Source organism: Pezoporus wallicus, unplaced genomic scaffold, assembly GCF_028554395.1.
Source record: "Pezoporus wallicus isolate ANWC-B61680 ecotype Strahan unplaced genomic scaffold, APGP_CSIRO_Pwel_v1 contig_5967, whole genome shotgun sequence".
Lineage (NCBI taxonomy): Eukaryota > Metazoa > Chordata > Aves > Psittaciformes > Psittacidae > Pezoporus > Pezoporus wallicus.
Genome location: NW_026639377.1, coordinates 531244 through 556230, shown reverse-complemented (window position 1 = coordinate 556230; position 24987 = coordinate 531244). Strand labels below are relative to the sequence as shown.

General features: G+C 43.0%; 1 protein-coding gene across 7 annotated transcripts in view; it reads right to left on the bottom strand.

Annotated features, from left to right (window-relative positions):
- LGR4 (leucine rich repeat containing G protein-coupled receptor 4) overlaps positions 1-23548 on the bottom strand; it is a 90758-nt gene extending 67210 nt beyond the window's left edge. The window contains exons 1-5 of one of the 7 annotated variants that reach the window (XM_057414421.1): positions 23327-23466; positions 21298-21365; positions 19792-19872; positions 18858-18983; positions 17145-17292 (exon numbers count right to left, since the gene is read on the bottom strand). In XM_057414421.1, the coding sequence (XP_057270404.1) occupies positions 17145-17278 (134 nt within the window). In that variant the 5' untranslated portion in view covers positions 17279-17292; positions 18858-18983; positions 19792-19872; positions 21298-21365; positions 23327-23466. Of the gene's footprint in view, positions 1-13988; positions 14451-17144; positions 17293-18857; positions 18984-19791; positions 19873-21297; positions 21366-23326; positions 23467-23489 lie in introns of those variants that run through there. The other 6 variants (XM_057414423.1, XM_057414426.1, XM_057414425.1 and 3 more) reach the window with 6 other exon arrangements.
- Between the last annotated feature and the right edge of the window lie 1439 nt (positions 23549-24987).

Here is a 24987-nt window from a genome sequence, read left to right as displayed (position 1 = left end):
AACAATTTTTCCAACCTATCACCAGCAAAAAAGGTCATTATTCCATCTTAATAATAGCACTGAATATTCAGAGGTCGAAGACATGGAACCTTCTGCTACTTTTCATTATATTTACCACAAAATAACTAAATAAGAACAATTTTTATTTACATTTTTCTCTAACAGGTTTACAGTTTATCTATAGTAAACCTGGTAGAGAAGGAAGCATCCCCATCCCTTTGACGTATCATATTGTATTTTCTGTAGCATACAGGCTGATTAAAGTTGCAGAAGACAAAGCTTTTAGAACTAATTCTGTACTACTCATTCCAAGAAATGATCAGTCTTACCTCCTCTAACTACCATCAACTTAAAATTATTTTAACAATCTATTTATCCACTTTAGTCCTGCTGGTCTTTACTATTCCTGTTTTCTTTTCTTTCCCCCATGCTATGCATTAGGAAGAACAGCATTAGGAGGAATCAGAAGGATATAACCCTGAGAAATTTCCACAGGATTAAATATGTATTTCTTTGCTATCACAGGAGCAATCAGTCTGGCAGCATTGCATCACATTCATCTCATAAGGAGTTATTCTCTTTTGACATTTAAATAGTGTCTGACTAAACAACAGCTGCTAGTAGAAACGGTAGAATTAATGGATGCCATTTGCTAAAGTCAATGCCCTTTCCTTTTTAGCTGTCCTGTCCCATTACAGTACCAAGAGGCAGTGTTAACTAGTGCTTTTCTGCAGAGCCCACACCACCTTCAGCAAAGGGAGAAATATTTGGAGCTTGCTAATGCAGTACATCCAGCAGTTGAGTTTCAGCAAACTGAAGTTTAACATGCTATGCAAAAGGTATAAATTATGCTTCCAAGACAGCTCCAGGCACTGCCTTGTTTGGAGTTGCTTACTGAGCAGCTACATTTCTCCAAACAAACTAATGTGCAGAAGGGTAAAGGGCAGTGAAGGTAATTATTGGAAGGAAACCTCTCCCAAGGTCAGCAAAGAATAATTAAGCTTGTGCATGTTAAATCACATAGGGGAAGTGAACACTGAAGTAATCGAGTGTTAAGTGATAGCAAGACCTATCTTCGATCTTTTCGAAAGGAAATTAAGGAAGGGGGTAATCTAAAGCACGACTGTTTAGACAACACAAACGCAGTATCCCCAACCTTTATTTAGAGTTCTTTGCATAAATGTGAGTTATTTGTAAACATACATGTTTCCCCTACATACTCACATGCATAGCACCCCCACAGCAGAGAAAACTTTCAGTAACCCAGTAATTAAATGAGTGTGCTGAAACCTAAAGCAGTTCAACTGCATTCTGCAAGCCTGGATCCAACATAGTTACCTATCGCTCATTAATCTCTCTGCAGATAAACAGATAAAAATGCTTAAAGTACGACCAAGATTTTCAGCTTTTAAGATGCCTCTTATGCTTCAACTGCAACGGTGTTTTGGAATCCACCCCAGCTAAATGAATGCAACATACAGGAATAAGTGCTATGAGTTCCTAGTCTAGTCCTTCCTCAAAAGTCCTGGGCTGTTGTGTGAAAACTTAATGAAAGTCACTTGCACAACCCTGAAAAGTTGGTAAAGAAAAGCTGTAACAGAATCTTCTCCTCCTGGACTTCCGAGTTGCCTGTCTGGGGAAAAGAACCTAAGACATGAACCATGCACTGTTGCTGTTGACAAGATGGCAGCAGAACAGGGGTTGTTTGTGGTTTTAATTGCACGCATTCTTGGCTGGTATTTGCTGAAGCTTCTTGAATGACCTGCATATATTCTGTTAAAATATACTATGTACTAACTGCTTTTAAAATATAAAGCAAATACAGAGCAATACTCTGTATTTAAAATATCTGAGACACTTCAAGGGACAGCTAAACCAAAAAGAGACTACCTCATAACGACAGGTTAAAAAGCAATCCCATTTAAGTCCATGCTGGTGTGCCTGAACTGCAAAAGGAGAAAACCAAAATCTGTAACATAGGCAGACATTAAGGCTTTCCCAGTAATTTGGCAGATATGAACTGTTAAGAGATCTGCTATCAGCCGCCAAAGACGCATTTGCTAGCAGTGCTCTGTTGTGAGAACCCTTCTGTCTCCTTTACCAAACCTTAAAACTTTGCATCTTATCTCTCAACCCATTCAGCAAAGACCTTAGATTAACTTTCAAGTCTGGATATACAAACAGATTTCCATCTATGTACAACAGAGCTAAAGAAATGGTGTCTGGACAGCAAACCTCACCATTATCAGACATAAGGCTTACACTGCAATGCAAACAGATGGCAGGGCTCAAATCCTGAAGTAGGGTGTTACTACTCAATGGGTCTTCCTTCTTTAAATTAGACATGCAAAAGGACTTGCAAAGGACATGCAAAGAAATACTGGAAACGGTCATACATAAAATACCTCTGTAATTTCACTACTGATTCACACTGTGGTTCACCTATTCTCTTAAAATCAGAAGCTACTTTTCAATTTGACATAGTAGTTTAAGAAGGACACCAGCAATTAAAACATACTTCGTACTTGGGATGAACGACCGTAGGCACTACACACTTCTTGTCCTTCTCTGCAACATCACGATGCAGAATTAATGTACTGTCTGTCAAAAGAAGGGGGGAGGGGGCGGGGAAGAGAGAGGGGGCCGATAAATGTACATATATCATGACTACTTTGTAGAAATCTCAGTTCCCCCAGTAACTCTACATTGTGAAACACCAAGCAGGGACTGGTCACACAAGAGCTATCAGTGCAACTCCTGCGTTCAACTAGTGGCTGTTGAAGAGAAGTACTCTGGAATAGGGATAACTCCTCAGTAATGCTGTAATTCCAGAATGCTGCAACAGGGCAGGAAGAACGCCCAAGTTCTTATTTAAAGAAAAATACCAGCTAAAGTTCAGGACAGTACCTGTTGCTTGTTTAGCCATCCAACAGAACCAACCCCATGCAGGTGACTATATCCATTTTTGCCATGACTAATATTTACTACTGCAAGATAGAAACAAGATCAAAGTCCAGCTGTACTCTGAACAAATGCGGCGGGGGGGGGTGATGATGAGGGAGGGGTGACAGACTCCAGCCAGCATAACATGGTTTTATCAGACACAGCAAAACAGACACATGCACAAATGTTTGCCAATATAAAACAGACTCATGTTTTATAGAACACTCAGGGAGGATGATTTTATTCTGTCATGGTATGGCAGAATTTCCCAACTTGGTGATCACTTGCACATTACTTATCATTTGAAGCATTTGCTTCTACCCTATGTATTGTGATAACAAAGTTTACACGGGCAAAAAATTATTAGAGTGGCACAGATATTAAGGGAGCAAGCAGTCAAGGATCAAACTGCACAAAGCTCCTCTATCCTTCCCAAATGTCTTATCCAGAAAAGCCCAAAGGGCCACAGCAGTTCCATACTAACTGCAGATGAGGAGTGAGCCCCAGGCTGTATCTTCTGCCAGGCACTCGAAAGAGATGAAACAGAAGCTGTCTATTCCCATGGAAGATGCCATAGGACAAAGCATTTGCTCAGCAAAGTGACCTACAATGTCAATCTGACTAATAATAAATCAAATCAGACTGGACATCAAATTTGCTGAGCCAAATTCACTGCAAAAACAGCATTAAAAAGGAATATTTTTACGTTTATGTTATCATGCCACTATTCTCTATTCCTCATGGCACTGAATCAGCTGAGACTAGGTGATGCACTATACCTGCAGGAAATGGGGAATATATTTGGCAAAATAGATATCCAAGGTATTTGGAAATAGGCATCAATCACATCTATGTTACAGACCAGTTAGTTATTAGGGCAAAAACTTTACCTTATGTGAGTGAGGAAAAAATGGCACAGTTACTTCAGAGTTGAAAAGTACATGTACTTTATTTTAAGGAGGGAAAAACTGGCCTTGCTGCACAAATGCAGAGGCTTCTGCTGAAACACTAAAGAACTGCCATTTATTATCCTCAAACCATATCAAAACCCTGCTTAGAACTCCTAAACGTCAAGATACTGTACATTTTTGGTATGGAAACCAGAGACCCGTCTTTTCAGGAAGCAGGTTAAAAAAAACAGCATGTAAACAAACTAGTTGACAATGACATGTCAGGCAAGTCAATTCTAAATCAATGATTGACCTGGATATTGAAGAGATTTAACGCCGCCACTAAATACTTAGCACAGAGCCAGCAGATTTGCCCTTGGAAAAGACATAGATTTTCTACATCTAGCAAGACTCATACTAGTTCTGTAAAATATTAACAGTCTGGTCAATATTAGCACATATCTTTTTTTTTTTCTTTTTCCCTTTTTTTAATTTTTTTTTTTTTTATTTTTAAACCCAAATGTTAAAAGCCAAAACAGTAAAAAAAGTACCTAAAGGCAGAAGCCTGTGCAGGTCTAAATCACCAGCAACTACATTCTCCAAATAGGGCTCCTTACACAGGACCATATCCTTTTCTCTCCCAGCTCAGTTTTCCCCCCTCTTAATTCCATAAAGACCACCACAACCCCAAGGAGACACCCAGAGGAAACACAGCAGGGTGAGAACTGCTTGAGTGAAACACAACTAAAAAAGATGAACAAGGAGTTTGCAGATTGCTGCTGGCAGCAGCTTTTCAAAATTCCCTTAAAGAATGTGTAAGTCTGGGCATAAGTGCATCAATCTTTCAAACAGTGTGGGGCTCCCTTCAGTAGGTTCAAGGGCTCCTAACTTGCAGGAGCAGCTCAGAGAGCACTGAGAGAGCAACAAAGACTGTTCTCCAATGTGAGCAATGTTTCCCCTGGTTAAAAGTACATTTTTAGGCTCTCAAACACAGTACCTGAAAGAGAAGATGGTCCTTCATAAATCTTAGGTGCAAGAAACGAATGAAGGCCAGATCCACCAGTTGTGCCAAGTAAGGAGCATGTTTCCCCACAGAAAGACCCACTGCCCCAAAGAGAAAGGCCTGCACACTGAAGTCTCTTCACTTTTCAGATGAACTACCTGTACCCACTACTGTTCCAGAAAAATAGCATTCAGAAAAATAGCAAGGGTTATTTTTAAAAACATATGAAATGGAATTTTACAAAGGACAGACATGACACTCCTTAAGTGAAATTTTAGTAACAAAGAAAGGACTGAAGCTAGGCACCACCAAGTCCTTTTAATGAGGCATGGAGCAGCAAAGCTTTCCTCAACATCCTCTCCTGACCTGCACTATCCTCTCCTTCAAGGCAGTGCTGCAACAGGAGCAAAGGATCTAGGCTTTCCAGCCACAAGCCCGAAGCCTTGAATGGGGAAAAAACTCTCACTTTCAAGCTAACACACCAGTGTCTGGATCACAGGAAGAGCTAGTCCCATTTTGTGCTCTGAAAGGGAACGTAATGGGCATAGGGGGAGACAGACCCCAATGCACATTCCAGAGGGACCCTTGCATCTGCGCTCGCAACTTCCATACCTACTGAGCACCAAATACCAACCACCACAGTACCCAGATGGTTAACAAAAAAACACAGAACCATAGAATGGTTTCGGTTGGAAGGGATAGTTCCAAACACCCTTCTGGAACACTTTCCACTACACAATCCTCAGTACCACGTAGAGGAAAGAAAGGCAACCATGGTTAACTCTACTGCCTGGTCACATTATTGATAGTGCAATGCCAAGAGCTTTGCTCTACATCCACGATTCCGGTCCCACAGCAAAGCATGTGGCCCTTAAGCAAGAGCATTTTGAGGGCTCACAACAAAAACCCTGTGGCTAGCTTAGCAATCTACCACAAAGTTTGAAGCCCCCAGCCCTCTCCCCTTGCAAAGACGGGAATGAAACATTCCATATGTTTTCTTTGTCAGAGACATGCCTATTGAAAGCACAGCCACGCCACTCTCCCCGCTGGGGCACCGGGTCAGGCTATTCATCTGTAACCATGCAGATGTCAAGAAGGTAATGGGAAAACTCCCAAACAAAAACACATTTTCACAGAACAAGGTTCTAAAATATACAACTGTGTTTGCAGCATTATTAAGCTAAATTAAACAGGTTTAGGCCTCCCCTGCATACCTCTGAAATTGCACATCCATTTATGATTCACTGCTAATTGTGTGCCAGTTAAAAACTCCAAACACATTTGCTCAAAAAGTATAGGGTGAAGAAAGTCCTTGCAAGACCTAGCATTCCTTCAGGATTGGTTGGGGAGAGGAAAGGAAGTACACTACCAAAAAAAAGTCTACGTTTTAGTAAGAGAAAGCTCAACTGGGAGCTGCAAATACAGCTGTTTCCTCTCTGAGGGCTGACTGCTCAGGGTACTCCTCAAAAAGCTCTCTACAACTTCACCTGACTTCACATTTATTTCATCTTTTCCTCAAGATAAAAAATTAGCACTTCCTCTCTTGCAGGAAAACTAATAAAATCTCTTCTGCCCCAAAGAGAGCCCCTTCTGCATAACTTCTATACCTTCTTCCAGACCACCTTGACGGTTTGAGGGTCCTCCTGCATTTTTTATGCAAAGCTTACAGGAATTAGTTAGTATATTAAAAAAAAAAAAAAAGAAGCTACATTCCTTAACCTTTGTGATAGTTTTCCTACCCCTGAAGAAAAAAATAGCTATTATTTTTTGATCTGAAGTTAAGAAAATATTAAAAACAGACTCAAAATTTACTTCAATGGTATCTTTGCTGTGCCAGAATCCTGGGGCCAAGTTGTCAAAAAACAGCAGCCATTGTCTGAATTACCTACAGTTAACAAAGTTATAAAACAAGATTTTTAATTACATGTGTATTTATCAATATTAGACTTGACAAACATCAACAACAAGAAATAAAACCACTGATGCACTCTGAGCATTTCAACCACAGACCTTATATACTTTATAGTTTTCTCCTGTTATACCAAACAAACTTCTGGCTACATTCAAAACTGCTATCACTTGAGAAACATGAGAATCTTTCTTCAGTAGTGAAAAAATGTATTGCTCTTACCTTCCACATACTCATGGCTTTAGAGGTTTCCCTACTGAATTGTATTCATAAAAAATAAATGCAAAAAGCACACAAGACAAGCCTAAGGAATTTATTTTTATTTCTGTAATGCTATGTTTAAAACATTATCATATTGACCGACATGACGCATAATGCTATTGCTTAGCTGTTACGTATTCAAATTCAGCAGTCATTTTCAGACACCTACTTTAAGCTGTTGTTTTTGAGACAGTCCCCTCTGTTTTGTAAAAGATGCATATCATTACTGATGTCAGTTGACTGGTTTATGCAGAATGGGCTTTCAAATCCAGGGAGAAGCTGAAATACATACTTCCCCTAATCTTTCAGCAACATCAGTATGTTTCTGGGAAATGGAAAGTTCTGACCTTGTGACAAGCCTTTAACACTTAAATCATTCAACAGTAAAATAAAATGGATTCTACTATTTCAGCTATGTATTTTGAAATAAATAACATCAGACTTGGAAACTTTCAATTTCAGTGAAACTCTGACAGCTGTAGTAACTAAGCACTTTAAAAGAAAAGAAAAAATGGTCAATTGTTTTTTCAGGTAGACACATGCTGTTTCTGCATGATTTAATTACACTTTCCAGGCATCCATACATTTAATGATAGATGCTTCTCATTGGGACATATCAGCTTTATTTGGAACACAAGTGAATAAATCTGGGCCTGATTCTGAAACAAGGGATTTCAAAGATGTTTATAGTGAGGGCAGTTATTTATATAGTAACATCAAGACCTTCCTCTCTTCTGCTGTGCCACCCATCGCTGCATGCAGCTCTACATCAACTGAACCAGCTGCTTGTCTATCAGCAAAGGAAATACTAACAGCTACCTCCACATTTCCAAAAGGGCTGTGCAGGGCAAGCCGGTGGTGGGAAAGCTTCGAGAACCAATATCACATGACCAGAAATCTCTTCTCAGACCAAAGTTTGGAACGTCTTATCAGAAAACTGCAGCCGTACCTGAAAGGCAGGTATGGGAAACCACAGAAGAGTATTTCCCCTGCAACAAAACCCTAGGTCACTACAGCAGCAGATGGCGAGTTTACCAGGTGGGGAGGACTCCCAGGGACCATTAACCCATGAAATCCTGTTCATACCTCTGTTGGCAAACATCTCAGAACATTTAAATCTCTGTTGCTTCATTTTTCAGGCTTCTTGAGATAGAGATGGCTGCTTCTCTTACCCTCTCTCATGTACCCTTTCCCACCTTTGTCTCCTATTTCTAGATCACACACATTTCTTATAATTCTCCCTCAAGCTATTTTTGACTTTCTGCTTCTTCCGTAAAGAACCCCAAAACCACAACTTGGCAGCACAGAGCTGCTGCCTGAAACACATTCATCCCTTAATAGAATAACTGCTGGCCATGAAGTCCCATGCGGCCATGCTGAAGCTAACCAGCCCCATCCATTTCACTCCCTTGCCTGCTTGCAAAACAAGGAGCAGGCAAACCTGAGCTGTTAGCAAATCCTCCATAATATAAATACAACATCAGCTCCTGCCCATTCCTAAGAGGAGGGCCACCTTTAGGAAGAAGCTTTTAGGAAAAGCACAAGGGTGGCTGAGAGGAGGGTCTCAGACACTCAGAGACACTCCTGAAGCCCCGCAGCTCCCCGGCTCTCTAAAATGAGATATGGGTGCTCAGCCCTTCTGAAATCTAGGCCAGTAATTTTCTCTGGGTAAATATGAGCTTGTGTTCTGCAAAAATTGCTGGCTTAGATGTAGAATACAAAACAAATAAAGATCCTTGCGGAGGAGGTTTCTTTGGGTTTTGTTTTGTTTTTCAGTCCTTATATTACAGTTTCCATATTTTGCATCTCAAGCAGAGAGTTATTAGTAAATTCCTCTCAAGAACTGAAAAGGTAATTATCTACTAGCATAAACTTGCTCACATTAAAGTCCAACTTTTTTTTTTTTCCACGCTGAAGAATCATCTTAGCATTTATTCCCCAAAGTTACACTTAGGAGGCTCTGCCAGGAAGCATCAAACAAGAAATGTCATATTGCTGATACAAATGCTCAACGTACAAAATAAAACCCAAATACCTGACAAATTACATGCTACAGCAGGGTACTGTTTTTTTTCGGGGGAGGGATAAAAGAAAAGGAGGAAAACACCAAATTTTCTGCTAACAAAGAAGATTAAAAGGGTAAAAAACATTTAACAAACTTTGAAACAACAAACACCACACTTTTCTGTTCTCTACCCAAGAGCATCTACTTGTTTACAAGACTGACTGACAAATCAGACAGCCTGAAATTAATCATAAAGACTCCTACCTTTGAGTGAAAGCTGCTGGAGAGACTGTCACTGTGTGCTGCTGGATGCTGTATCAAACTCAAGTCCCCCTTCCAGCCCATGGAATTGCACAGGCATGTACAAATGCAACAGCATTTCTGCCAACAGGAATATTCCCATTAAAATGATGTGACTGTGTCTTTCCAAAACTAGTATGGGAAATAGGCTTTTAAAAAGCCAAAATAAGTCTCTTATAATTTGCCATCCCATCACCACCATGTGGCATAAGTAAGTGAAAAAACTCAACAGTGTCACTGTAAAACCTTCAAACCTCTAATTAGATAAGGCTTTTCTATCTCAGGAGAATTGCAATTACGCTACATTTTCCAGACTCAAGGTCATGTCTGGACATCTTTACTTTTCACCATAATAACTCTGCTAGACAGCCTTCATAAAACCTCAGCCATGTCCTTTCTTGTGCTTATCTGACCAAAGCAGGATGGTAAATATCTGTGTGTTTGTATGGGACGTATTAGAAGAAGACATCTCACATCTATCTACTGCATTTCATCACCATCCTACAAAAAACAAAAGTGCCAGATGAAAAGACAAATAACGAAATTCACAAGCTCTGCTGAGTCCAAAGAGAACCATACCATTTTTGCCATTGATACATAAACAGAGCAGGACATGAAATGCTAACATGAAACAGTGTAGATATTACCAGACAGTAAGCACACTGTAAAAAAAAACAAAAACAAAAACTAACCCAGAGGATCAAGTCTCTGTGATTGCTGAAGTAACCTGTGGTACGAAACACACAAAAGAAGGGTCCTTCTAGGCTGCCACATCTTGATCTTACAAATCTTGTACGTAACACAGCGCACAGGAAGACAGCCAGTGTTAGGTTAAAGGAGTAATAAAAAAAAAAAACAAAAGGAGAAAGATGACTGTTTCAGACTGAAGTTCTATCCTCTAAAGCAGCCAGGACTCATAAGCCTGCCTTTCACAACTCAAAGTAAACTTAAAGCAGGGGACCCTGCCACTCCCTAAAAATACTAGCAAGAAGCACCAGAAGGGAAATCAGCTGTATTGTTTTTACCTTTCAAGTGCCCAAAATACAATAGCAGGCACTGAGAATGAACTACATTCCTCATGATTGTCAGGCAAGCCCCTAAAACAGCCAGGTCCACGTAAGATGCCTCCAAAGTCACCAGCTAGAATTACCTGCTTTTCATCTCCTGCACAAGACTCACACATGTATTAAACCTCTAAAATTGCAATCTGAGTTCTTAAACTGACACCCATTAGAAACACAAGTACAAGTATGCCCTACCATAACTGTCTTCCACTAAAATGGATGTTTTCTAGCACATGGCATGTGAAATATCATAGCAAAGATCAGGCGTGTACTGCATTGGTTAAAAAACCCAAACAAACAACATTTTCACATTCTTGCACAGGCATCTCAACTTGCTAGACGACAGTTATTTTGCAACAAAGCACAATCACAACCTTCATAAACAGAAAATCAGGCAGCTGGTAATTAAGAGTTACATAAACACCTACCTAAATTATACAGAACAAATGGCCGCCTACAGTAAAAGTATCAAGTAATTATCCATGGTCATGTCCTCCTGACTCCCCCCCATCCCATCCCCTCCAGCCCCTCACAGTGCCCAGATCTAGTGCTGCCACCCCTCTCTTGTCTATCTCCCCAAAATCTCTCCACCAAGATGACTGTGGCTGGGATGACATACTCACCTTTCTTCATTCAAATTCTATCTCTCAAAGCACACTGATGACTCAAAAGTAATGAGCTATAGATGCCATCTTTCCAAGCTGCTTGGTCTGATGCAACTACCCTCATGTAACCACGCTGCACATCAGTAACCATGCAACCATGGATCCCCCTGCTATCATCCCAGTCCTCCTCTCCCTGCACCTAACATCATGGTTGCAGAACCTTTTGCCAGGTATGAATGGAACGGATTTAATATACATTCCACAAAAAAAAAAAAGTAATAAAAATTGTTGTGTTTGGAGGAGCTTTCTAACTACTGCAGTAAGCAAAGAATGAGCACCAAAGCAGTCAAGAGCTGAGGAATGGGAAATAAGGAAAGAGGGGGGGAACCTGAAAGGAGGTACTTCTGAGGCTCTACAGAAGTCACTGCCTGACCACTCATGGCAGCCTGGGAAACAGGGCTGTTTTCAAAATACACCTTTGGAAGTTATGTTAAATTATGAAAATTAATGTGAATAAATTAAGACTGCAGGAAAACAGATGGAAGAAGAATTAAATACCAACCCCCTTCCACAGTTCTCAACTGCCTCAAAACTCATTCACTGCCAACTTGGGTCAATAGTGAGCTAATTTCCTTCAGTTGCTCTCTCCAGGCCAAAGCAGGAAAGCAGGCACAACTTTGCCTCAGTATCACAGAGCACCACCTGTAACACTCTTCCAGCCACCTCTGCTGTGCTGTGGACTTGCTGCTGCTACGGCTATAATAAAAAAAAAAAGCCCTGTAGCAATGCTAAGGGTATTTCCTGGCGTCCTTACCTTGCCTGACAAAAAGCATAGCAAAGCTTTCTTCTCTTCACATAGCTAAGACACTTTGCTATAACACAAACATGTCAGCTGAGGGGCAGGGGGAGGGGGGGATGTTATTTTCTTTGTTTTTCACCCCTCCTCACAAGCCAACTCAGCTTCTCTGGCAAAACTGTACATTGCCCAGGCCAAGCAGGTCTGAAATGAGCTTTCTATTGCCTACAGAACTGTTTTCTACATATCCTAAACTTCCAGTGGCCTCAATACAACAGAGACTATTCAAGCACAGAAGTGCCAAGAAGTCACCCTTTTTGTTCCTTCTGTAAACAAGGGCACGGAACTAAACACAAGTGGGGACCAAGAGTTTCCTTCACTGTCACAGAACAAGATACCTAGAAAGTTTCTGCTCAGATTTAAGGGGCATAAAACCAACAGCAACACAAATCCATCATGAAATACGCTGAAACATATGAAGATCTCTTACCAAAGGCCTTCAGCTGGCTTCGGGAAATTTACCTGGAACTTGCAAACTAAAACTCTTCAGCGACCTTATCTCTAATGGGTGTTGGCTATGACAACTTGTACCATTAGACAAGGAATGCCATGTTGCAGGCACAAAGAGATGTACCGAGCCCATTTTTACAAGACAGCCAGACAACATAATAGCCATGAAGCCTGGCACTTAAATGCGTCTTTTACCAGATAGGCTTCAAGTACTTGATGAAATTGGGTAACTTTCCTGTTTTGTCTGTGAAGAGAAGACAATTTACCAGCGAATCCATGGCTTCATGACAACAGCTCCCGACTCCCTACCCCACACGCTCACAAAACACCATTTCTGCCACAAAAACCACCACGAAGTCAGTTCCCAACAACGTAGCACAAGCACAGAAAGGAACAAAGTATTTCAGCATAGGTAACAACCGAGACCCGTAACTTTTGCCATTCATCAGGTACTACACAAGCAAAAGGCTCAGTAACCTTTCTCCACGCAGCTTGAACAACTAAAAGGGGAAAAAAAAAAGAGTAATGCAAACAGGTAGAAGAAATTGGAAACCTGCTCAATAAACAAAACATCCAGTTACTAAGAATCAGACTCGCTTTGCATATTAAGTGTAAGCAAACAAAGAGGGGGGAGGGGAAAAAAGAAGTGACATTTTCGTAGGCATATGCCGCTGCTGTATTTTGACAACACGGCAGCTCACTACTGATGTGAACCCATGTGCTGTCACTTGCCGGAGTGCACTCTGTGCTGTATGCTGTGAAGCTTTAGCAATAACAGACCTGACCACTGGCCCATATAAGACCTCGCTTCAAATCTTTGCTGAGAAGCGGGGCAAGACTGACAGGTTTTGTTGTGAAACTTAACAGGTTTGTGGATTAGCAAAGCTACCATATTGAAAGCTGCAAATCCCTCTCTGGTCATGTCTCCACAAAACAGAGCGTTCATTCCTCAATTAAAATCGTTATTATTGAAGTTATCAAAATTCAACGCAATATCCACCAGGTTGCGTCTGCTTTACAGTATCATCACAGGATACCAGAGGAAGGGCTTTCAGAGTTTGTATTTTTCCCTACCCACAAAGAAAACGCAACAAAGCTCACGACGCTTGTTTAAGCTGGGTTTTTTTCCAAGGTTCAGCTGTGCATATACACTGAGGTTTTGTAACAGTAAAGGCATCCTTATTTAACTGATTCACGCATGCTGAGGACTTGAAACGCCTTGACTTTAGGGAGATCAGCTAGCCTGGTTTCTTAAGAAAACTAAAGAGAAAGGCTCTGCAGTACGAGGACATAGCACAGAGGCACACACACGTGCAGGCAGCGGCTCCCCTGCCTTAGGACGGCACCAGGAGCCCATCGAACCGTACGGGAGCTCTCCCTCCGCCAGCAAGGCTCCCCTCGCCAACCCTCCCAGCCTTTAAACCTCCGAGAGACCAGGCCGGGCCCCAGCGCTGTGGGCAGCGGCCGGGCCCAGGTGCCGCCTCGGGCCCCACCGCCCTCACCTGCCCCTGTGAGCGGCCCAGCGGGCCCCGCCGCTGCCCAGAGGCCGCCACCCGCGGGCCGGAGGGGGAGCGCGGCGGCCGCGGTGGTGGCCGTGTTAGACCCGCAGCAGCAACAAAAGATACGTAAACACATGGTTATGGGGGGGGGTAAGTAAAAGGGGACAAAGCACCCGCCCGCCCCGGCCCCCACCCCGACTCACAGGGCGTGCGTGAAGGCGCTGAGTCCCGGGGGCACGGCGGCCAGCCCCCGCCCGGAGCAGTCCACACCGCGGTCACCGTCGCAGCTGCAGGACGCCGGGCAGGGCGGGGGGGACGCTCCGCCGCTGGGCCCGGCCCAGCTCCCCAGGCCCCAGGCGACGAGGCCGAGCAGAGCGAGGCACCGCATTGCCGGCCCCCGCCGACCACAGACTCGGCCCACCGCCCTCCGCACACCGAGCCTCGCCACCGGCGGGCGGAGAAATCCGAGAGGTTTAAAAACAGCAACAACAATCGCAACAAAAGGTAAATATAAAAAGGCGCCTCCGGCCGGCCGGCGCGGCGCTGGGGCCACCTCAGCGGCGCGCCCGGGAAGCCACCCCTCCGCCGCCCGCCCGCCCCATCCAACGCCCGCCGCCGCTGCTCATCTCAATCCAGCAGGTCCCGCGCGGCGGCGGCCATGGCCGGCTCAGCCCCCGCCGCTGCCGGCGGGTGGCGGTCCCCAGGGAGCGCGGAGCGCGCCGGCTGCCGTGCGCCCCGGGCCCGGGCCCCGCGGCGGGGCTGCTTCGCACCGCCCGCCCCAACCCAAGCTTGGTCGCTACGAGCCGCGACGGCTGCTGCTCTGCGCCCAGGGCAGAGATGCGTATGCTAATGAAGCAACCACCCCCACCACCCGATTGGCGCAGAGCTCATTAATATGCAAAGCAGAGAGCGGTAACAGCCAATGGGCGCGGGGGGGCGGGTATACCCTTCTGCAGAGACCCCGCCCCTACGCTCTCCTGGAGGCACCCCCGGACGTTCTGCGGGAGCTGCCGCGACCCCCGGGACTGGCGCGGACTCCCCATCCCGGTGCCCGTCGGGATGCCTCCGGGATCCTCAAACGTGACAGAAGGACTTCAGCAGCCGTGGGGCCAGGCCGTCCCTGTGCTGCAGGAAAACACCGGTCCCGCACCCCAGCCCGTGCCGCCAAGTGCCGGCATGAACTGCTTCCCTACTTGCGCCCCCTGAGAGGTGACAGCAACAGCCGGCTCCTGGGCCTGGTATAAGAGGAGGCTGACTGGCACTGCATCTCCATCCCTTTGAGCAGGCATGCGGTGCCGTGCTGCTCCCTGACTGCTAGACCTAGGGAAGAGGGAATGCATCAAAACTCATCTCAAAACAGTTTTGCATTGAAATAACTGTTTCCCAGGCACACACACACACACCCACACACACACACACACCCCCCCAGGTGGTATCTGGCTTTGATGACAGGTCTGCATCGTAACCACACTTAATGCCAGGGGCCACTCCATGTCCTCTTCTCCTTATTGCCTTAAAACAAGCAAACAAACAAATCTGAAAACCCATCTACCCTTGGGGTTAGGATCCTCCATTTTTACTTTGGATGTCTGTTATCTACAGCCACCACCCGCAATAAGCCACATGTTCAACTTGGCTTTCCTATGCTCCACACAATCACTGTGTCTTACTGGGGATGTCACAGCAGCAGCACTCAGGCCACACCAGTTGGGCGCTCTCACTGTTGGCTCCCTCTGGTCCAGACCCTGTAACAGGCTCTGAGGTGACAGACCTGGCTGAAGTGAGCACTGTGATGGCACCAGAGCCTGCCCCAGTGGCAAACACACCATCTATTTTACATGTCTGCTTGGGATGCTCTGAAATTGCCTGGGGAGCTGCCTCCCCGGTTCTGTCATCGGCACAGCCCCTGGGTGCAGCCTGAATCACAGCCAGGCAGGTGGCTGCACTGCCCAACCCAAACAGCACAGGTCCCAGAGACCCCATGAGAGATCCAAGCTTTCCTAAGCCCTTCTGTCACTACATAGGTACCATGCTGTTCATTTTGTGGATCAGTGATGGAGGAGCACAGAAACAGGGAAGTGACTGACAACCTGCTTCCACTGTAGGAAGGAAAACATAGAATCATAGAACCACAGAATGATTTGAGCTGGAAAGGACCTTAAAGGTCCCCTAGTTTCAAACTCCCTGCCGAGCAGGGACACCTTGCGCTAGATCAGGTTGCTCCAAGCCCTGTTCAATCTGGCCATAACACTGCCAGGGATAGGGCAGCAAATGGGTCCAACAACATCACCCTATGTGCACCTAGCTCCACTGACTGCCCCAAACCCAAGAGCAGTTTTGCAATAATGATTGAACCTCAGTCCAGATCAAGAATAACTGTGCAACACGTGGCATGCTGGCACTGATTTCAAGTTGCTGTAATAGCGTCCAAACCAGGAAGCAAAGAGGCAGTGTTCACAGCTACCCTGGCTCGTCACCTGTGCTCTGATCCATGTTGCCGGGGGCGGGGGGGATCAGGAGCTGAAGGTCCCCCACACCTTACCTTACCACGGGCTGCCTTCACCAACATGGACATTGCAAAGGAAACTCTCTATGCTGGGCTGAGGTCTGGGCTAATCTCACCTTTCCTGTGCTGAGGCGGGGGAAAAGGAGAATGGCATCAGCTTCAAAGTGTTCACTAGGTGACATTTCAAAATCAGGCATGTAAAGAGCTGAAGACTAAAAATCATCTGTGCTCAAGATGGTAGAGTACACATCAAGGACACTAGAAATACAGATCTTCCAGACACAACCTTTACCTCCTGTATTTCTCCTTATCATTTTTCAATGGTTAATTCCTTTCTAAAAATGTTAACATTATTTTACCTAGTTACTGAAAATATTATTCTCTTCCATACTGGGAATCCTGTTCTCGATACACTGATTTTGTATGAACTTCATCATTCGTCACTGCAAAAACAAGGTCATTTTAATAACTTGCTATGTGCTTGTCTTACACCTCCTAAGCAGTACAAGGTTCTCATCAAAACTGAACATACCAATGTATGATAAGGCTTTGCCATACATATATAGACACATATGATGATTGCCTGTCCTTCTCCCTGGTTGGTCTTGTCAGCAGAAACATGTCAAAACTGTGTTGTCCTGACTGCCCCTGAGGCTAAAAACACTGCACATTCTGTGTCTGTGTTCAGGGACAGCAATGGAGAAGCAGCAACCACAACAGGGAAAAAATAATTAAAAGGAATTATTTTCTGGCCATATTTCCACAAGCAGACCCAAACCAATCCAGGTAAGCAAAGTGACCTCCTCCCCCCACCCCAACTGGCAAAGAAAAACAGCAGAGTGCTTATACTTACTCTGTAAACAGTCTCACTTCACTAACCAAAGATAATGGGAGCAGAAATGGCCCACAGTGATTGCACGGTGTTGGGAAGATGAACAGGAGCACGGAGCATACTTTGTACTGCAGCAGTGGTGACCTGCAACACATGCAGAACTTCTCTGCTGGAAAAAACAAGGACAAATGATTCCTAGTAAAACAGTGTAACAAAGCACTTTATTCATCCTTTGAAAACACTGGAATAGTTTAATTCTTCCTTTCAATCTTTGCCTGGTTTCAAATCTATCCATTTCTTTTCCCAGCCTGGCTTCAGGCATTTTTTTCCTTAGTGGAGCTATCTCAAGTCTCCATCTTCCAAACTCCTGTCCTAGAAGCAATCCATTTGTTCTTTCCAATCAGATGATACTGCTTTGCTGCTTCCAGCTAGTCCATAACTTGTTCTGGTCAAAGAACCAATCTCTGGCTCTCCCTTGCTATAGCACCATTCAAGGACTCTTCTCCACCAACAGCCCACGTTTCTCTCTCTTCTTATGCAGCCATCAGTTTCCAGGCATTTATTGGGTTTATCTTCCTTTATAAGGAAAACCCTATTGTTTATTGCAAAGCTGGTTTGTTTATGTAACAAATATCTACATGCTGAGGTATTTTTAAGCTGAAAAACATTATGGGTACATTTTATTAAATGACTTATTTAGCTAAAAATTGTACTCATGGACTTTGAAATTATCATAGTTTAGAAACGTAGTCTGAAACAATCCTCAGTGTCACAAATTCCAAGAAGCATCCTCCAAAATACGGCTTGTTTAAAAAGAAACAAATATCCCCCCCACAAAAAAAAACATAAACAAACAAGACAAAAGAAAAAAAAGAAAAAGAAAACAAAAAAACACCCACAAAACAAAGGAGAGAAAAAATCCTCTTTTAAAACAGGTGAGGGAGATGAGGATCTGACACCCAAGTCAGTTAAAGAAAAAAGGAGAAATGGAAGATTCACTTTGTTTGAGCTGTGGAGAAACCACATTCTGCTCTTCTTCAGGGAAACTGGAAAGGACTATAAACCATTGCTGCATGAGATCTGCAGGATTTAGAGCCTGATGTAGAGGTAGGTGTCTGTGAAACTTGTCAAGCATTTGCTGAAGAGGCACTAGGAAAGCTTCAAAGACACATGGGAAAATTATAAAGAACCTGGGCACTGGATTTTTTTCTGCTATTGCCACAAAACTGTACAGCAATACAATAATTTCTGACAAAAGTCTGACAACAGTCCTACTTCAAAGACACAAATATGTTTGGATTTGACTTGAGTTCAATGTGAAAGAGCATACAGATGAAGACCTGAAACACACACATAAATAAATACAGTATGAAGTGTGACTGGAGCAGCAGAACTCCTCAAGGCTGACTTGAGTGGAATGAGAATGTAAAGCTCATAGTCATGATTTGTTTCACTGTAAGAAATGATTAGACTTTATAAAACAGGTAGCTCACCAGTACTGGACCAGCACATCATTCTCAGGTTTTCCTTCTCCACCATTGCTTTTGCCAACTGATGCCATTGGAGCAGCGCTGATTTAAGTCTGATTTGTGCAGATATTGCTACAGACCATGCTAATATTGGTCCAAAGTGGGGAAAAGTCTGGCAGAGGGAGGTAAGGGCTGACACTCAGCCTTGGGAAAAATGATCCTGTCCATGACTTGACACAGGCAAAACCAGCACCAGCTTTTTTACCTTCAGCAACTGACTGTCAGAGCTAAACTGAAGAGCCAAGGGGATGTGCATGGAGGCTTCCACCTACACACTGGGGTAAGACGCTGTCAGTGTACTGGTCCTGCATCATGAGCTGCTCCATCCCTGCTATGAAAACACAAACACAGTTTAGAGCAGCTTTAATTTTAATTTATCTCTGTCTAGTGATAAAAACCCAAGGTTTACACTCCAGCAGGCTAGAGATAGAGCTGAGAGATATATCCAAACCCTACTGTACCCAAGCATCATCAGCAAAAGCTGCTGCTGCTGCTATTTGAGCCTTGTACTGCTAGAAATACAATTAACACTTTGATTTCAGTTCCAAGGAAATTAACGTTATGCCAGAGAGCATCACATGGAGCTGCTATGAGGAGAGAAAGCACCAAGTCTGGAATATCTGAAACTGACAAAGCAAGCTCTCTTAAAAATTATACTCCTTTCCAGAAAATAGGCTGGGGCTTTTAGTCAATTGAAGTAGAACGGAAAATTGCTTCAGGAAACAAGCATCAAATGAAAAAGAGAGGCTAAACTAAGTTCAGAGTTTTATTAAGAAAATGAAGGTAAAGATTCAAACGTTGGTGTAGCAGGTATGTTTTCAGGCTTCATGAAAATGCTTAGACTGAAAAAAATTCAGAATTATTTGGTAGGGTTAAAGGGTTGCCAAGAAAATTACTTTGTCAATAGGTATTTTACATCTCTGTAACACAAAAAAAACTAATCAAGACAAGCAAGACCACCAAGATCCAGCATTCAAAACCAGCACTTGGAGAGCAAAGAAATACACAACTTAAATACTAAATAAAAACAGGAAAGAAAATTCATTATAAAAATGCTCATAATTAAACATTCTCTATAGGTAAACAATACTTCCAATGGTGCAGTGCCTCTACACCATTCCTGTATATGAATTACTTACGTGGTCCACTGTGTAATGTATTTTGCAGTCTATCCTTGCTCAGTTACCCCAGAAGCTGCCTCTGGAATGCAGTAGGCTGGGCTGTGAACAGAAAAGGAATGTTACACTGTAAGTACGAGAGAATAACACCAGGCAGCTTATTCCAACACCTTCAGTAAATGTGATAGAGCAAAGCCAGAAGACAGGAGAGCCCACAGCAGTGTGTGGCTTGCTTGCTGGTTTTTTGTTTGCTTGAGTTATTTTAGCCTAGTGGCAGCTCCTCAGCTGTCTAGAATTAGCTTTGGATATTCTCCAGTACTAAGTATTCACCTTGAGGAAAAAAAGGGAGAACAGTTCCCACTTTAATGCAATAGCATCATAATGTAGCAGATTAATTTTATCATAGCACTCTAACCCAAGGTTAATTTTCCCCTACAAAATATTCATTACAAGCACATTAAATCAAGTTTTTTGACAGGCATTCTAGCATGACATAATTCTAACATTAAAACAAATCAAACGACAGCCAAAGCGAGATCAGCTCATGACTGGGTGTTTATATATGATGAGTAAATGCTTTGCAGGGAAGGGGTCCCAAAGAAGTAGCGTCATGGAATCAGAGAAGTACAAGAAATGCAGTAGACACAGAGCCACTGTTATTAAGAGCTGAGTAGGGAAACACCCTGCAAGAACAAAGCCTAGTAGCTCAAACCGAAACCTACCCACTAATTCAACTGCTGAAAAGACAACATCCATATCCACTGGTAGGTATTTTGTGCATTTTAGCATATTTCAGGGTAGGTGGTCAGCTGAAAAACGGCAAGAAGGCAGGCAAGGGCAGGCAGGATCTAGCTGGGCTTACCCAGCACACTCAAGAGGCAGAGAAAAGGCCCTACTAACCCCTGTTTCCCAAAATCCTCCCCAGAAAACAACAGGAGTTTTATTTTAAGCCAAACAGCATAGTTTCAACTTTTTTTATACGCCACCAAAACACTGAGCAGTATAAAATTTAAGGCAAGGTATTATACTAGGAATTAAAAAACTTCAATGAAGCAGTGCTTTAAGGGCTAAATCTGCCTTCGCAGAGGACCAGTTTAAGGATTATGTAGTTTTAAATCCTACTTATATCCTGTTTTGAGGAATTATAGTAAAGCCCAAGTAATGTAACTGAGTAAAATTAACTTCAATGACAAATTACTCCCAGAATGTGCCCGCTGTCATAAGCTGTTTAGGAAAATATTTTAAAAGCTCCTGTGTTAGAATGAATAAAATTATTTTAAGTATTTTGTCACAGAAAACTTGATTTGATATATTACCTATTACCACCACAGCATAACCCAAACACTCTGGGAAAAGAAATACACATGGAGCAATACATGGGAGTTTATAAGGGAACAATTCATCGTAATGCAATCACTTGGTCACAAATGATTTTCAGTGCAGTGCTAACAAATGATTTCTTTTTAAGTCACAGATATGGGAATATCCCTGGTGAAGACTGAGGGGATGCAAAATAAGGTTGGATACCTTATTTTGGTATGTTTTCTGAGATGACTAGGTCACTCACGAGACTGATTTCTTCCTTTACATGGAGTCTTAAAAGACAAACAGAAGCAATGGGTTTGGTTTGTTGTAGCATGCAACTCCTCATCATTGTCTAATGTTTTGTCTGCATTGCTCTTACTCAGATGCTGCAGCAGTACAGAGATTTTGTGTTCCTATTTTTAAGGAGTATAAACATCACTAATCTGTACACACCTTAGTTTCTGTAGGATTGACTTCAGATTGTCCTTTTGAAAGGCCCTTACAGTTACAAGGCAACTGACTCAACAGGCTCTGGCAGAGTCCCTATTACCAGAGTAACCGAGGAATCCCAGACTGATTTTAAGTAGCTTGTACCTTGGGGGGGAGGAAGGGAAAAGAACTGCTAACAAATTATGACTCGTCATCAAGTTGAGCTATCAGATACTAAACTATCATCAAAATTGGGGGGCATAAGCAAACACTAGACATTTTGAGCCTCTCTTACCCTATCTTATCCTCCCTGCCAATTTTTTATCCTTGTTTTTTTTGCTCACCACAAAGTAATTTCCCATCATTTCTGTCTGGCTTGCCATGCAGCAAGGTTCAAGTTTTGTTCTGTAGTGTGAACTTAAAGCAAAACCCACTCTGCACCTGCAGAACAAACTGAAGAGCTGCAACTGCCAGAGCACTATGGAGAACAGCTCTGCTTACAACACTCAGAAGGCAGGTTCTTACAGTTCTTCTGCCAGGTGGCAGTCCTCTCGCAAATACTGAAGCCAGGCTTAACCCAAAGCCTGCCTTCAGTATTTGCAGATGGGATGTATGCAACAGAACAAGATGCAGACAAGTAAGTCCTGGAGAAGCCATGAGTGTTTCTCCACCTCAGGGATCAACTCACTTGGAGACAGCCAACTCATTCCTGGAAATATTTTTATGTTGTCTTCTCTGTCATTATGTTAAGAAGGGTATATAAAAGCTGAAAAAGCCTTCAGGTTCTGAGATCACAACCAAGGCTCAAGGTCACACCATCTACTTCCACTGTGGAAGGGCTGATGCTCTCCAAGGGGCCAGGTGCTTCTCAAAGATGCTTTTGGTGGAGCAGAGCAAACATACCAGCCACTGATGGATTGCTACCTGGGCCATAGAGCCACTGGCCACCATACCAAGACTGACCTAACAACATCATACAGTGCTTAGCATGCCAGACAGGATATGGAAATTAACGTGAAAACTTTGGGGGACACCCAGGCCGAAGCAACAAACCTACTTGGCAATGCTTAATAAATGACAGAAACTTCAAAGACAGCCCTCACTTTTCATAAGAAACTGCAATCCTTTACCATCATGATCCATTTATTTTATTACTTATCTAGTTGCTTTCTGCTTATCTAATTAGAATTAGTCCTGGTATGTCATTTGAATACATCCTCACATTTCTCTAAAGCTGTTGTTCTACAGATTGATTGCGTTGTGCTCCACATCTAACACCAGCAGCATCTGGCGTTATCCACATTTAATACTTTCACAAAACAGCAGCACAAATACAATTTCTTAGGGACACCACATCATGGAGATGATTGGAAAAAAATGCACGTCTACTGCAGGCTCTCCGCTTCAGTAAGATTAGTCAGGAGCCTGCCAAAAAAACAGCGGGTTTTAATATGCATAGGTATTTGCATCTCAAGCTGCCTGCTTGTGCTGAGGGACAGGCTCACTTTTGTATGCCTCAGAGAGGGGGAAAAAAAAAAAATAGTTAAATTGGCCCCAAATTATTTGCAGAGGAAACTGCAAAAAAGCCTTATTTAATTTTCTACTGTATTTTCCCCCCACTTCTCATAAACACTTATCTTACAATACCAACCCCAAACCCTACAACTTCTTAGCAATAGATTGAGGCTCTCTGGAGCCAAACTATTTGTCCTGTGTTTGTACACTGCAAAACACAATAGGATCCTGGTTCAAACCCGGGACTTCTAGGGGTTGCTGCAATGCCAGTAATACAATAAATTACTAACTTTTGCCTTTTACTTACAGCCCCTTGAAGCAGGTGAAAGGCCTAATGACTTATTCTCCTGCTGTCAGCCATCCAGTCTCCAGCACAGATTAGATTTGATTCAGACAATGCTACTGTACTGCTTGGGCAGAAAAGCAGAGCCACGATTAGATAACAGCCTGGTAGATGTGGTTTTACTTACCTTTGGAAGTACACAATTCCAAGTCTTGCACTGTTTGGGAAGATGACTTCTTGATTGCATTAATGGGGCATTTCAGGTTTTTTTTGCACCTCTACAAATCTATTTTCTATATAGGCAAGGAGAAATCCGAGATAAAACATGGAAGAATGTGTGTCTGAGCTGCCTAAAAGATACAGTAGGATGGAAAAAAAAAATCCAGTAACTTCATACAAAAACCTGGATAACTTAGATCAACATGCCGGGGGGAGGGGGGGGGGTGTGTGTGTGTGGAATGAGATGATCTTTAAGGTCCCTTCCAACTGTAATCATTCTATGATTCCACTTTTGCCTTCTATGCTACCAAATCAGATTAACCAGCCAGGAAAATATACTATTAAAAAAAAAACCCAAACCCAAACCAACTGTTGAATGAGAGGCACAAAATTTACTCTAGAGGGAGAAAATGACTAAGTATCACCATTTCTCTATAGGACACATAACTGCAATGTAAGGTTTCATAAAACTGAACATGATCACCTAGCACTACTGCAACATATCCATCTTTACTCCAGCTTCCATAGTAACAGAAGCCTTTCTATACAGGCAAGATTTATCAATACATTGAGCTATATAATTAAACAGAAACAAGGGTTATACAGATATCCGAGGACTGTTCAGTTTGGAATTAATACACCCAGTTTCCCAAAGTCTTGCAACAAAGGTTCTTAATTTTCCTTTGAGGAGTGGGGAAGAAATGACTAACGTGTCTGAGCAGAAGACTTGATTTTAAGACCTTTTAAGCCTTTGTTATCAATAAAATACCCAATTTACTTCAACCAACCAACCAAAGGTGAGGGATGCAAAGAGTTCATTTTACTTCTCACGATTTTGTTACTCCAGACCCAAGACGTGTCTCTAAATCAACAAGAAATAGTAGCTCATCACAACTTCAATACTAACTTAATTTTAAAAGGCTTCCCTGCAACTCCAGTTGCAGTTTTCATGACTGGGGGTTTGTTTTTTTTAACAGTTACAACTAGCTACCGATTTTATCCTGGGGCACGCTCCTGAATCTCAGATTTTTTGAGTGTGCTATCTCAGCCTCAGACTCTCCAGGCAAAGGACAGCTTCCCTGTAAAAGTGAACATGGCAACCCTGGCTTTTCTCTTTTAACCAGCTTCAAATCAGGATTTTACCAGACAAAGAATCACAGAAGCCCTGCTACTAACTGCTCTGTATCTCATGCTTCCCTGTAATTTCAACCAGTTTGCCTACCTTCCATGGTTCTCACCCTCACACCAGTGCAATCCCTTTGACCATGTGCTTTTCGAGTTCACTTATGTCCATGGCAATGGACTCAACAAAACCTGACAACACCATTCATGTTTTCTGCTAGCTTAGGGCACTAAGCTTGTTTGGATATCAACTGCTAGATACAGTTGAAAATGTAAGTCAGAAATTAAGGATGCCCCACCAACTTTTTCAGTTGTTTTAAAATCAGTTAAGCCAGTAACCACAA